A 15357-nucleotide genomic window follows, 5' to 3' on the forward strand; every position below is an offset into this window, starting at 1 on the left:
GGAGGAGAGTTCTTATCCGGTTCTCAACCAAAATTTTAATCAATACTCAAAAGAGATCGGAGGAGAGTTCTTATCCGGTTCTCAATCTAAAATTTAAAAAAAAATGTCTAAAAGAGATCGGAGGAGAGTTCTTATCCGGTTCTCAATCTAAAATTAAAAAATGTTTAAAAGAGATCGGAGGAGAGTTCTTATCCGGTCCTCAATCTAAAACTTTAATAAATATTCAAAAGAGATCGGAGGAGAGTCCCTATCCAATTCCCAAAGTTGAATTCTAATAAAATAGCCCTTCAAACAAAACTAACATACAACAGTAACTCACTAAGGTTGTCTCATTTACTTATGTATCTGGGTAATCCGAATTGGTGAAAAATCAAATATTCCTTTTGTCAAAAGGATTAACATTTCCATTCAAGCCCTCCTAACTATCAATCCTAATTTATAAAGAATGTGAAGTTAAATCTGCTTACCCTCATTGAGGGACGAGGTGGGGTGCCTAACACCTTCCCCACCCGTTTATGGACCCCGAACCTAGAATCTCTGTTTTTGAAGTGGTTTCATTTTAACTTATTCTCGTAAATGGTTTTTTTTTTAATTCCCTCAAAATTAAAATGGCGACTCCTCACTTTTCCCACTTCGGTGAGTGTTCGTCCAGGCGACCGTAAAACACCTTGCGACACATGTGACTCCTATTAGACTCTTCCCAATACTTTAGACAAACATTCCCTAAGAATCTGGAGCCTAAGCTCTGATACCACATTTGTCACGACCCAACCTATGGGCCAGACTGGCACTAGGACCTGGGCCAGCCTAAAGCCCCTGAGGCCCATAGTAAGCCTAACTATTCATTAATCCAACTCTAAGGCCCATTTGGGCCCAATTTCAAGAAATCAACCGGACAGAGTCCGGCCATAAAATGGACCTTTCAACGGGGAGTTTTTGACTCACTTGACCTGTTAACACAACAAATACTCAATTGGGGAGCTCAGCTCACCCTCCACATACTCATATCATCATAAAAATATATGGAAGCTCAGCTCCCTCATCCAGTCCATCAAACATGCATGAAATATTAAGTTTACAGGTCCAAAATAACAATTTATATTACAGACCCAAATCAAATAAACATTTCTAACACATGCGGAAATTCTAAGATTTAACAAGTTTATACAAACATTAATAATCGACCTGCGAGGGAGAAAGCAGGTTAACCTCAAAAATATCCTCCTGTGGCCTGGAAAAATATTGAACAGGAGTGAGCGTTCGACTCAGAGAGTAAAATATCAATTTTAACCATAATCTCTATAACTATCTAAAACTAATGCAACCTGTGGAGTGAAATGCAACATCAACAATATTTTCACATCATAACAGCAAAAAGGTAATTTGGAGCACTCACACACCCAGTAATATCAATCATAACATATGGGAGCTGATCCCCTATACAGCTCTCTTAAATCCAACCTGTGCCAGCGAAGAACTCAAGCCGGACTTTCGCTTAATAAACCAAATCGGGGTCCCAGCGAAGAACTCAAGCCGTGACTACCCCCGAAGGATCGGGTCCCAGCGAAGATCTCAAGCGGTGACTACCCGTCCTATCCATAGCCAACACCATATCACACGCACGCTAACGAACGCACTCTACTCCAAATTACCACAACAACATTCATGGCACTTTAACAGTTATGAATGCAACATAAATCGTGCCTAGAGTTTAACTACATAGATATATGCATATAAGTGATGCATGGACATGCTTGAACATATAATAATATCGAAATTACAATTAAAATTAATATTTTACTCATCGACTTGTGATGAATTCTTGTGGCGGTAGGCGGAGGAAGAAGGTCATCTCGGCTCACTGACAATTACATTACAATTATTTAATACAATTGACTCAATAAAAATCAAGAAAAGACCAAATCGTCCTAAGTCGTGCAGAAAATCGTGAGTCTCCTATACCTAGGACTTACCCAACCTGCAAAAGGGCTCAAAACGCACTTCTATATTCACAACCCATATATCCACAACTCAATCACATCACACAGCCCCTCCTGAGCCTATCAAATCATTCATCCATCACAATATGTAAAATTTCAATTTAGTCCTTATAATTTATCATTTTTGCAAAAATTGCCCAAACAAGCTCTAAAAATTCTAAAACTTTGCCCCGCGATCCTTAGCAATATTACTAGGCTATTGCAAAAAGAATCATAATTTTCTGAGCTACCACGAATATTTTATGAATTTTTAATCCTATTTAAGCATTAGAAAATTATGAAAAAGTAAGGTTCGGGTTTACCTTTTTCGATTCCGACTCTGGGGATGCACTCAGGACGTCTAACAATGGTGGGGTAGCCAAAACCTCGATTCAATTCGGAGACTTTTTCCGTGGCAGTGCTTGTAGGAAATTCCTGAACCAACAACTGTCGAATTTCTGCGAATTGAAGATACCTACACGAAGCCCACAACATGGGGGTTAGTACATAAATTTTACGGAATTTTCTAAGCTCATTTAATGCTCGGAAAAATACTGCAAAGTTTCATGGGACCCACTGAAAAACGATGTCGAAAAATTTTGAAATTTATATCGCCGCGAAGCTCTCAACGAGTGGAGCGCTCTGGTACTCTCGGTTTTCTCGTGGGGTTCACGGTTTGCGAGAAATCTAGCCCAAAAGTCAAAATAGGCTAAAACTTCCCGGGCAAAAATTGGATAAACCGCTCGATGAATTTCGGTGTTCTTGGTGTCTATGGAAAGCTCTCGACGAGTAGATGAGTTTAGACACAAGACCCGGTCCGATTGGTGATCGGATCAGCCGAATTTCAGCTGGGAAGACGAAGCGGAGCGCTTGCGCGTTGCGTCGCCAGTCTGGATTTCGACGTTCAGCGGCGGTGAGGTGGGGCGGTGTGGATGGGCGCCGGCGAGCTGGGGTGGCAGGGGAGGCTGCGGCGCGGCAAGGGAAGGAGGGAGGAGAGAGAAAAAGGGAGAGAAGGAGAGAGGGTTTGGGACGCGCGCGGGGAGGAAGAAGAAAAAGGAAGAATACTGGTCCGATTCGACCGGTCCGATCCGGTCTGGATCGATTCGGCCGGTTCAATTCGGAATATAAAATTTTAAATTTTTTACTCTGCCTCGGGACCGAAAATGAGGTCCAAAAATTCCGAAAAAAATTTCAGAAAACTCAGAAAAATTCGTAGACTCCAAATATATTTTTAGTTTTACCACGTGGTCTTTAAATTAATTTTTAAAAATCATCAAAGTTTATATTTTCGAAAAATCGAACCCGATTTTTAAAATCCAAAAAATCTCAAATAATTTCTTAAAATTTAAATAAAATTAAAATATCAATATTACTCATAAAATAATAAATTTAAAATTTTGGGGTGTTACAACAGCTCACCGACACTTGAGACTGAGTTTTCAGTTTGGTTCAGGTACCCGGCGGGCTGTCCCAGACGATGGTCATGTTTACGGTTATTTCCAGCATTTTTAGATGTTCCAGATGTATTTCAGATAGCAGAATTTGCAAAGGTAGTCCCTAACTCAAGTTGTGTAGTTTTTGTCTTGATTAAGCTAGCTGGTTAAATTTGTAAAATATTTTTGGTTGAGTAAAATTAAGTAAAATGAATTTAATTAATACAAAGATGAAGCAGAGGATCTCCAAGAATATTTTTATAATTTTTGAAGTGTTGAAAATAATTGTTTAGACTGTATAGAAGTTAGGGATTCGAACTGAAGTTTGAATGATTTGACTTAGATCAGGTTCTTGTAGGTCCCAGATGGGCATGTGATGTTGTTGTTATTATGGGCTTGAGACCTGTGTATTGTTTTTTTATTGAATTTTCTTGCAGGTGGTTAGGTCTAGTTATAGAAAAAATTTTGCTAAAATTTCAGCAAGACCTTAGGATTTATTCTTGCTTCTGTAAATTAAATTAATTGGTTAATTCTATCAGTATTTTTAATAGAGGTCAGTGTATCTGTATAGGTGATTGGGCCAACCATCTTCTCCTTTTAGCCGGACTAGTTACAGTCGAGTCAACCAGTCTGTGAGTTGGATATTGACTATATTTTGTAACTTCAATATTATTTATATATTTTTGGCATTCTCATGCATTTTATAAATATATTTACATGCTTAGTTAATTAAATTATAAACACTCTTATTATTGCATATTTATTTGTTGATGATTACTTGTGCTTGCGGCATTGGGGATAATTTGGAGCTGTGTTATATATACATATATAATTTCAATTAAGACCCGAATGATAGAACTTATAGCTTTATAGATAATTTCAGAATCTTTGTGAGATTTGAATAGGGCATTATATGAATTTAATGGAAGAATGATGCATCTAATGTAAGATCAAACTCATACGAGAAAAAATCTAATCACCGTTATATTAAATATTTATATCGAGATATGTGCAGAATTAATTAAAGTGTATAATAAAGTACACGAATCTATAAATAACAATTTAATTTAACGATGGATAAACTCATCTTCATGTGAGTTTGAGCTCTCCATAAACACACCCATGAAAGAATTCAAACTTATCAATATTAATTGATGTACTGCCACAATTTGAAGCATCAATTTATAATGCAGTATGATTCTCAAATAAAGCGCACCCACATAGAAGTTGGTATCTAACTTGAAGGTATTGCAATTCGCAGGCATGAAACTTGTAAAATATATGGCACAGCCAGCTCACAACTGATTCCTTCTGCGAACTAAAATTATTATACATTTTAAGTTGTTGAAAGCTACTGTTTTTCCATCGAATGTCTTGGAAAGATTTCAAAGATTAAAGGAGTTGGAGTTAGAAAGTGGTTGTTCAATGCAAAAGATACATCAACTCCAGGAGTTGAACGTCAGAATTAAATAATGTTGTAGCAACATTTTAGCTAATACATATAAAAGAATAACCCTCATTGAAGCATAAAAAAAAGGGTGAATTGGCCCATTATCAAATTTAATGCTATTGATGAGTATATTGCAAATTTGTAATTGCATTCCATCACCCAAACTACCAAGAACACATTAAGTTAATGACTCAACTCTTTAGGCAGTGTTATTAAACACTGGAGGTTGACTCGGTGAAGAAACCAAATGAATGGATCAGTAGTTTAATCAGTGAGTCAATAGTGAAATTAGTGAGTTATTAAAAATTAATTAAATATATAAATTAATTAAATATAACACCTATTAATATAAATAAATATAATTAATTAAATTTTATTTATTTAAAATAAAATTTTAATATTTATTAAGTTATAGTTAATAAATTTTAATAGTATTTTTAAATTTTATGTAAAAGTAATATAATGCATAAAATTTTTTATAAATGTTTATTTTTTTCATATTTATAAAATATTAAGTATATATTAAAAAATAAATATATTAAAATAAAAAATGCATAGCTACCAAACTAACAAGTTCATTAGCCAAATCACTAATCCTTTATTTGAATTGTTAATTGTGTTTAGAAAAAAAAATCTTAATTGTGCAGAAAAATAAAAAAAATTAAATAAAAAATAAAAAATAATTTATTATATTATTTGAATAAATTATTATAATATAAGAGAAATATAATTATTTTTTCTTAAAAGAAAAAGAAAAATAATTATTATACATTTCTTTTTTATTATGTTTAAGAGTGTCTAAATAATTTTAATATAAATTATATTTTTATTTTTACATTCTTTTATTTCACTTTTATGTAAAAAGAAATATTTTAAGTTAATTATGAAAATTTAAAAAATCATTATTATTTTTTTTATTTCTTTCTCCTCCTTTTTCTCTTCTATTTAGCATCAAAAAAAAGAGAGCCAGACAATCTGTCTTTCATTCTACTATCTCCATTTCTCTCACTTGGGGCAAGATAAGAAAGGTGATTTCAACGGGCTATATTAATAAAAAACGACACCGTATAATGGTGCTAAAACCTAAAATGGCAAATTTGCAGATGTCACCAGGGAGAGGGGTCGTTTTGCATCTCCAACAACTGTGTGTTTTAAAACAACAAAACGACACCGTTACTTTCTTCCAGTGACATCGTCGTCAACCCCTTGAAATAATTTCTACAAACTATAGACGGAGTCCTGGAGTCCATGCCTGCTGGCTTCTGCGATCTTACAAGAGGAATTTGCAAGACAGAATTTTAGAGAGATGGGTTCGTATAAATTTTATGTGTTGTTGTTGTGGGTTGTTGTTATATTGCCGATTGTATCATCAAAAGAGCAACTGAGCTCAAGAGAATGCGAGGATCTGGGTTTTACAGGCCTTGCTCTTTGCTCTGATTGCAACACTTTCGCTGAGTATGTCAAGAATCAAGGTAATTAACCATATTTTTCCTACTCAATTTTCCTTTTTCCCTTTTGTTCTTTGATTGATTTATGTGTTCTGAGGATTCTAGGTATTCTATTAATGTTAACCAAACGATTTTTTTTTTATTTCTTTTCTTTAATGAAATGTCTGTTTGGTATAGAGTTTGAACCTGCAATTTTTAAGAAATCTGTTTTTAGATATTACATAACTGTTTGAAACTGATTTTAGCTGTTACTGTTTTGCAGAATTTATCATCAAACCATTGTCAAATCTAATTTAAAATTAATTTTTAATTTTTTAATAAGCATATTCAAGATGGTTTTCCCCTCCAATGTCTACAACAACAAGGCCTGTTGGAACTCAATTATGGTGTGAATATTGGAATATTGTGGGATTCTCTAGTGAGTTCGTTGATGTAGATTAAAAATAGAGAATTTTGGATGCGAGCCAACTGTGTGCTTCTTTACTACATGATATGAATGTTTATAGGATGTTGTTGTGGTTTGAGAGATTCGCTGAGAAAGATTAAAATTTTATTTATAAAGAGATATCTTTCAATCCTAGTTGTTTGGAGCAACATAAAAGATTTGCAACAATGTGGAAAATGCCCATGATTTATATCTAAGGAGATGAATGAAGCTTATAATTTTATTTTTGGGAAGAAAATTGTTTTATTTAGTTTTTTTTTTACCCAATTTTATTACTTATTAGATATAATTGGCAGAGCATTGCCATTTAACTTGTCTCCATGACATTGTTTTGGTTAATTTAGGATGGCAATTGCACTTGGAGCTTCCACTTTTTTGTGCTTTATATTATTTAAATTTCTCTTGCTGCTTATAGAATCATGGATAAGATGCCTTAGTTTCAATATTCCTTCTTAATGTGGTTATTATTATTTTTTTTTTCAAAATTCTTTGTGCTTCACAGTAGCTTATGTATAAATCACCAATATTTTCCAATGGATTCTGGTGGCATCTCAACTAGGAAAATACCTACAAAATATAGACACTGTCAAATTGCGTGCTAGGGTGTTTTTGGCATGCCCACTCCGATGATTAAGTTAATAGTTGGCAGCCAGAGACTAACTTCATAGAGACTAAGGGAGTTAGAGAGGAGAGGGGAGATACCTTTACTTTATCCTTAGCGAACATTAATATTTATAAGAGTAGGTCATATTTTCTGCAAGGGGCCTGAGGTGCAAAAACTCCCAGCCCCCTTGCAGCGCCAAACTCGCTATATATCCTTAAAATATTTACTCATTATTGCTGATAAATTATATTCCTGGAAATGCCTTTGAAAGAAGACCTATTTTGTCTTAAAACTATTTAAATGCAATGTTAAAGGTTTTCCCCTTTGTCATGGATTTTTGGTCAGGAACAGTCTAATTCTTCTCTGATAATGCTACCAAAATACCTTATTCATTCACCAAGCTAAAATGTCTATGACATGCTCTGAACTTCAGTCCAAGGATATTGGAAGAAGCAAAGAGGAATAAAATACTGATAAATGATGTGATGTCTACATTTGTGATAATAAGGCCATTTCTGTGATTTGAACTCATGACCTTCTGGTCACAGTGAAAGAAGCAGGAACCTTACTATTGCCGAATGCTGATTGCTCCAAGGTCACTCTTTAGTTGTGACCAATTACTAAGGATAGAACTTTGGATCTTTACTTGATAAAATCCTATTTAATCCCCATTTGAATGGTGAAATGTTTGCCTATCATCTTTAGTTTTTATTGTCATGAGTTATAATGATGAATTGAAAGCTTAACCAGTGACTAAATGCAAAAGAAAGAGTGAAGAGGACTTCTTCTAATACTCTGGTTCTCGTAATAATTCGGTTGATGAAATTTCAGTGTTTGGCCTGCCCTGTTGGCTCGTTTTGGAAATGAGACCTGGCACATTAAAGAGTTGATTTTCTATTAGTTTCTTTAAGGAATATTTATGCAAGACTGCCCTTTCTCCTCCTTCTAGTGTTTATGTAAATGCTTTAAAACTAAGCGTTCCTAACTAGAAATTTTCTGTTTATGAGCTTCCAAAATATTAGAACATTTAAACATATTAATTTTATTTATGTAGTCAAATGGGCTTGCCTAGGCGTTGGGAGAAAACACCTCTGCGCCTAGACAAATCAGGTAGCATGTGTTTGGCGGGGCGCTCACTTGTTGTGTTTAGGCGAGCACCTCTCATGAGGTGAGAGGTGCAAGATTGTGCCTCTTAAAAGGTAGGGAGAAAATGTACTTTTTACTATTAAGTATAGGTTTTTCCATTTAAAACAAGGCTATAGTAGTCAATTTTGGATTGAATTAATTTATTAAATTTGAAATCTTAAAATTAGGAGACCTTTCAGTACACACGCATTCTTCTATTAGGAGACTTTTAACCTTAGCCGCCTAAGGTTTAATTTATTTTTATTTTTCAAGCTAAAAAAAAGAAGCAAAAAGCTTTCAAACATAAATTGCAATTCCTGGAGGCAAAAAGCTTTCAATGTAAACTACAATTCTTGCGCCTGTGGTCCCCTTTTCTGATAAGTAAAAGAGACAAAGACAAGTAATTTTTTTAAATTATTTCTTTTACCTTTTCTCCCTTTTAGTTCCTTCCATCTGCTGTTTCCCCATCTATTAATTTTTTTTTTTTGAAACACACCATCTAGTAATGTTAAAATACTGTTTTAAGGCTTTATCTCTCTCTCTCTCTCTCTCTCTCTCTCTCTCTCCTATTTCATCCTTATATATATATTTTTAATCTCTCTGCTCCTTCCTTCCTCAATTTTATTCCATATCAACCTGAATTTTACTTACAAAACATAAATCGAATGTTTTTGGAAATTTACACTCGGGTGCTCACTTTTTTGGTTCCTTAGGTGAAAAAAGCACCTATCGCCTTTGACTACCTTGTTTTATCTTGGGTTTAGATGTTTGTCCCTAAGATTGGAATTTGATTACCAATCAGTTCTAGTAAACTCAATTAAAGGATTAAAAAGGTTCTTTCTGTTCTTCCTACAAACCCAAGTCATCCATGCATGTTCAAACATGATACAGACATTTCACTCTTGTATACAGATTAACATCTTAATTTTCAGCAGCTAAAAAGTTTTATTTGGGGTTTGGAAAAACCACTAAACTGTGTAGATTTGACATATGCTCTTAACAGAAAATTGTGTTCCTATATGCACTAATGCATGAGATCTGTCAACTTAAGGTTAACGATGTAAGCTAACATCTCGATTTTAGTAACATCACATAATGCGTGCTTAGTATTTTGTAGTCTTTCATAGATTTATTAAAGATACTGTGCTTGATTTAAAATGCTTTGTGCATCTTCTTGGAAATAAGCACTGGCTAAAGGAGATGTCCTTTACACTGAGATGAACCAATTATAGACCATAATCAAGTTTTGTATTTGTATAGAGCATTAAGTCCAATAAAATGACTTTCTTTTCTTCTTTTGATTTTTCAGAATGGCTGTTTACTTTACTCTGTATATTCATAAGCTTCAAAGTTGTTTGAACTTTTCGAGTCCTAATTTATGTTGGCTTAAAGTACTGCTTTGTCCATCAAAAGGCTTTATCGTCCTTCATTTGATTCTTCAGCCTGGCTGTAGGCATCTTCTTGATAATCATAAACTCAAGAATCCTATGCACATCAAAGTTGAGGCAGTTGAGTTCTAATTCATTTGTCATAAAGATTGCATGACACAAGCAAGGAAAGAAAACCATCTAGAAGACAATCTGATTTTAAGAAGAAACTTGTGATTGCTGGACATATATTTAATTATTTTTTACATTGTGAATTTGCTGAAAAGTGATTGACAAGTCAACGTGTGAGTCTGTCACTAAGTTCATAAGAGATTGAATGATATGATAGTAGACTCAACTTTTGGAAGATATAATTGTGCAAGTATTTAACTTATTTACAAGACTTTAGTTTCCTTGTGGACATAGATAGTCTAAGGTTAAAGTTTTGGTTGCAGAGTTGGTGTCTGACTGTTTGAAGTGCTGCACCGAGGATTCTGATGACTCCATGGGCAAGGTATTAACATGTTTCAGGATAACTGTGATGTTGTGAAGCTCAAATTTAATTTTTTGAATTACAGATCATCATTATTTCTCCCTTATTCCTTGCTTTCATTTCTAGTAATACATTGTCATACTTATGTTGTCATGTGTTATATTATAATTAAATCTCATTGTCATGTGACAATTTTCGAACCTGCCCAAACATGAACTTTCATGAATTTCTATTGAACACTTTCATAAAACTAGTAATTTTAAAAAGTAAATTTTATTTTGTCTCTTTTATATGTTGTGGCAACCATTATTAGATGGTGTCCTTGAATGGCATAGCACATGTTTAGTGACTCTTCTTAATTGTAAAATAATCACTGTAGAAGGCTTCATCAGGTGCATGACTTGTATAATACAGTGAGAAAAATTAGATAATAGGCCTATATGAAGTTTGTAGATTGATATGAACAACAATATCAAAGGGACTTTAAATCTATGCAATTGCAGATTACTTATTCTGGTGCGTTACTGGAGGTTTGCATGAGGAAATTAGTGTTCTATCCTGAAATTGTTGGTTTCATTGAAGAGGAGAAGGACAAGTTTCCTACTGTTAAAGTTCAATACATTTTTAATTCTCCACCAAAGTTGATCATGCTGGATGATGATGGTCAACATAAAGAAACCATTAGGTGAGCGGTGTTTCTGTCATGTTTTAACTTCTTCTCATAATATCTTAGTGAAAGTGGTAAACATTTTCTGGATCCAAGTGTCTCATCATATCTTGCTTCTTGCCTTACCTTTATGCAACCTCAAGGGTGCTTAACTTTGTCCTAGTTGCTATGGTGATGAATACAGTACAATTGTTCACATGCACCTTCACATAACCCCACCTATCTTCAGGTACTAATTTGGAACCTTCCCGGACAGCCTGAATTGATTGGCATACCCCTTTTTGCCTCTCATGCAACAAAATGCCCCTCCCCCTGTCAATTATGCAGAAAATTGTGTGTGCATATGCATGTGTAAAGCACAAGAAATGTACATAAGCCTTGTTTTGATCTTCTGAAGGAAATAGCAGCTCTCATACTACAATTACATCTTTCAAGTTTCTTGAGCAGTGAATATTTCACTTTTTTGAAAGCTCAATGATATATTATCTTTACCTCTGCAGAATTGACAACTGGAAACGCGAACATGTGTTGCAGTTCCTCCGTGAGAAGGTTAAGTCAGCTTCATACTGAGTGGTTTAGTTCTGTTAATCTCTCCTTTCAGTTCTCTCTAATTTTAAGTTTTACTCCAATGTGGGACAAAAATCAAATTAAAAAAGAATGCAGTGATAATCAACAATAGACACAAGTTATTATTCCCTCTTATTTTCCTCTCTGTATACGATGGAGTCATAGGAATCAATGGCAGGGACTTCCCTTCAAGGATATTTAGAACAAACTTTTTAGGAATTTAAACTGGCTATGCTTTTTTGTTCTGATCATAAAACTTATTAGTATAGTATTGTTATTTAATTTCGATTAAACTTTGATTTTATTTCATCAATTTCTGTGTGTGGGTTCCTTTGAAATAAATCATTTGCAAAAGAAAAATTTAAAAGAGTTCTCACAATCATGTAGAATTTTATTTCTTTTAAAATGAATTATTCCAAACATGAGAATTGGTAAAAAAAAAATATATATATAATTAAATTGAATTCTTGCAAAATTATAGTCTTCAATTAGGAGTAAGTAAGAGTCTATAATAAGCTCTTACTTGTAAAACTATACTGGAAATATCTTTACTTTTTAATCATATTTAAAATTCTATCAAATTTTAACTTTCTAATATTATTAAGTTATAGCTTATTGAAAACTTTAACCCCATTTTTAATTAATAATTCCTAAAAAAATTCTTTATATTTCCAAGCGACATTATTTTGAAGATCAAATTATTTTTCTAACCTAATCTAAAATTAGCCCAAATTATTCTGGTCAGGAATGCCAATAAAAAATGTTCTGCAAATTTAAATAATTATTGCGAGTATTAAATAATTTTAAAAAATATAAAATATATTATCGGTGGAAAGCTCTCTTTCAAGACAAGTAAACCAAGAGGATTCACAATAATTTGTTCAAGAAGATGAGTTTGATAGCATGGATTTAGCAAGTCCATTGGGAAAACATCACAAGTATTATTTACAAATAAGCATCTCAAAGCATAATAAATAACGAGGCACAAAATATATCATAAATGAGCTACTTCTTTCATTTGTATATCACAATTGATACAATTGAATTAATTGTCCTATATCACTTGTAGAATGAAAAAACCTACAAAGAATAACTAAACAGAAATTTATCATGTCAATAGCTAGTTACACTTATCGCTTCACGATAGTCAAATAGTCATTACCCTCAAAGAGCATTAAGAATACAACGGGGTGTGGTAGGAAAGATATCATTATACTTGAGCTATCACACCCCTAGAATTATATAAATGAAAATAAATACAAAATATCTTATTTAGTCTCTAAAAATTACATTTTACTATCCAAACTTTCTATTCTTTGATATTAAGTTGTTTTTTTTTTTTTTTTTTATTCTATAATGTAATTGAGCAGTTCACAGGAAGGAAAATCCTCTATGATTTATCTTTTTGACATGATGTTCAAGCCTAATAGAGGCGGCTTAACAAGAAATTGCACTTGTAACAAGCTTCTCAATATCAATGAACATTATTTTTATTATTATTTTTTATAAAAAAGTGATATTTAATCAATAAAATAATTATTTACAATGAAAGAAAGATATTCATATTGAAAAATTATGATTCATTCAACCTTGTAAAGTAACACAAATCTCCTGTATAGTTTATTTAATTTTTTTTTTATGTCCTAACGTTTTATGAATAGGGAAATTAATAATTTGGTTTCTAGTTTTTACTTTATATTATATTTTAATCTATAAATTTTTAAAATAATTATTTAGTCTCTAAATTTTACATTATATTATACTTTAGTCTTTAAACTTTGAGAAATTAAGAGAATGGGAACTCGAATGATCTATGTGATATGCCTTGAGTTAATAAATAAGTCAGGCTAAGTGAAGGTCAAGATGTTTAGTTTTAAATCACAGATAACAAAAACATGTTGAGAAATAATTATTTAATTCAATGAAGTCTGAAAATTTTGATATTAATCACAACAAAAAAAAATCCCCAATCAATGAATTAAATGTGTTACCCTCTTAAATTGCCTTCATTTTCGTTTATGAATTAAAAAATGCAACACACATGAAGTTAGAAGTTAGAGATTTAAAACTTTCACACAAGATTTTAATTCAATCTTTTTTCATTTTGTGAAGAAAGAATGTAATTGAGCAGTTCACAGTAAGGAAAATCCTCTATGATTTATCTTTTTGACATGATGTTCAAGCCTAATAGAGGCTGCTTAACAAGAAATTGCACTTGTAACAAGCTTCTCAATTTTAATGAACATTATTTTTATTATTTTTTTTATAAAAAAGTGATATTTAATCAATAAAATAATTATTTACAATGAAAGAAAGATATTCATATTGAAAAATTATGATTCATTCAACCTTGTAAAGTAACACAAATCTCTTGTATAGGTTATTTAATTTTTTTTTTTTTTATCTCCTAACATTTTATGAATAGGGAAATTAATAATTTGGTTTCTAGGTTTTTACTCTATATTATATTTTAATTTATAAATTTTTAAAATAATTATTTAGTCTCTAAATTTTATATTATATTACATTTTAGTCTTTAAATTTTGAGAAGTGAATTATTTGGTCCTTTTAATTTTAATATATAAAACAATTTAGTCTTTATAATTTTAATATTTATAATAATTTCATCTATTGATAGAATGACTAAATCATTTTTATAGTACAAAATTCAAGGATTAAGTAATTAATTTTCAAAAATTTAAAGAATAAAGTTTAATATAATACAAAACCTAGAGACTAAATAATTAATTTTTTAAAAAATTGGAACTAAAATATAATATAAAAAAAATTCAAGGATCAATTGTAAATTTTTCTTTTGAATATAACTCTCCATCATAATTACTGTAATCATTAAAGAGATCAAATAAAAACTCCACAAAATGTGAAACATGAGAGTAGATCTTTTATTGAGAAAACAGATCTGAATTTATTAAAAGTAAACAAACGAAAAGAAAGTTGAGGCTACTGATGATTAACCATGGCAGCCTCAAACTAAATTTAGGGTTAGAAAGCTTGATAAGATGAGAGAGATGATTTTGGTGAACTTTAACACTATGTTTGGATAAATTTTGGGAGAGGAAGAAAAATAAAAGAAGGAAAATATTTTTTATTTTTCTTTTTTTATTTTTTTTCCTTGTATTTGGATGAGTAGAAAATAAAAGAGAGTAAAAGTTAGCACTAAAAATAAAGGGTAGATATGTAATTTCATAGGTACAAATATAATTTTTTTTTTGATTTTTTATTCTCTCCAATTTGAAGAGAAAAAAGCTAGAGGAAAATAAGACTTATTATCCTCCTCTCTTATTTTCCCTCTATTATCCAAACAAACAAAGAAAAATGTCTTTTCAAAGTTATTTTTCTTTAGTTATTTTCCTTCCTTCCCTTTTTTTCCCATCCAAACATGGTGTAAAATTAGAAAGTATGATGAGAGGAGAGGGGGGAGACGTGATTTTGTTGTTGCCTATCTTAAAAAAAAATTCCCTTTTTAAAGAATTTTTTTTATTAAGAAGTCAATTATGGTGTTCTTAGGATATTTTTAACAAAATCCATGATCTTCATGACTTTACTGAATACTCTCCAGAAAAATATCAGAAAGCTGATCATGCATTGATGTGAAAGAAACATGTAGCTGGTGAACAATTGCTGTTCTAGGCACTAGCTTTTCATGCGAGTACCTTGGAAAAAGCTGAGCTTCAGAACCACAAGAAACCTGAGCAGGAAACAGTTATTGTGATTTTAAAGAAAGGTCAGGCTGTCGGCCTGTACAAGATTGTAAATGC

At 32.1% G+C, this 15357-nt stretch overlaps 1 protein-coding gene across 1 annotated transcript; it reads left to right on the forward strand.

The window, feature by feature from the left end:
• Nucleotides 1–5992: 5992 nt before the first annotated feature.
• LOC110670956 (uncharacterized) lies at nt 5993–11871 on the forward strand. The gene is made up of 4 exons (XM_021833283.2): nt 5993–6334; nt 10307–10365; nt 10848–11029; nt 11512–11871. The coding sequence occupies exons 1-4, from the start codon at nt 6169–6171 to the stop codon at nt 11579–11581; spliced, it is 477 nt and encodes a 158-aa protein (XP_021688975.2). The 5' UTR covers nt 5993–6168; the 3' UTR covers nt 11582–11871.
• Nucleotides 11872–15357: the final 3486 nt, after the last annotated feature.

Source organism: Hevea brasiliensis, chromosome 1 (genome assembly GCF_030052815.1).
Source record: "Hevea brasiliensis isolate MT/VB/25A 57/8 chromosome 1, ASM3005281v1, whole genome shotgun sequence".
NCBI classification, from domain to species: Eukaryota; Viridiplantae; Streptophyta; class Magnoliopsida; order Malpighiales; family Euphorbiaceae; genus Hevea; species Hevea brasiliensis.

Coding starts and splice junctions, on each gene's coding strand:
- LOC110670956 (XM_021833283.2), top strand. CDS start 6,169: ATGGGTTCGTATAAATTTTATGTGTTGTTGTTGTGGGTTGTTGTTATA. Junction 6,335..10,306: donor TGAGTATGTCAAGAATCAAG/GTAATTAACCAT, acceptor TTTTGGTTGCAG/AGTTGGTGTCTGACTGTTTG. Junction 10,366..10,847: donor CTGATGACTCCATGGGCAAG/GTATTAACATGT, acceptor ATGCAATTGCAG/ATTACTTATTCTGGTGCGTT.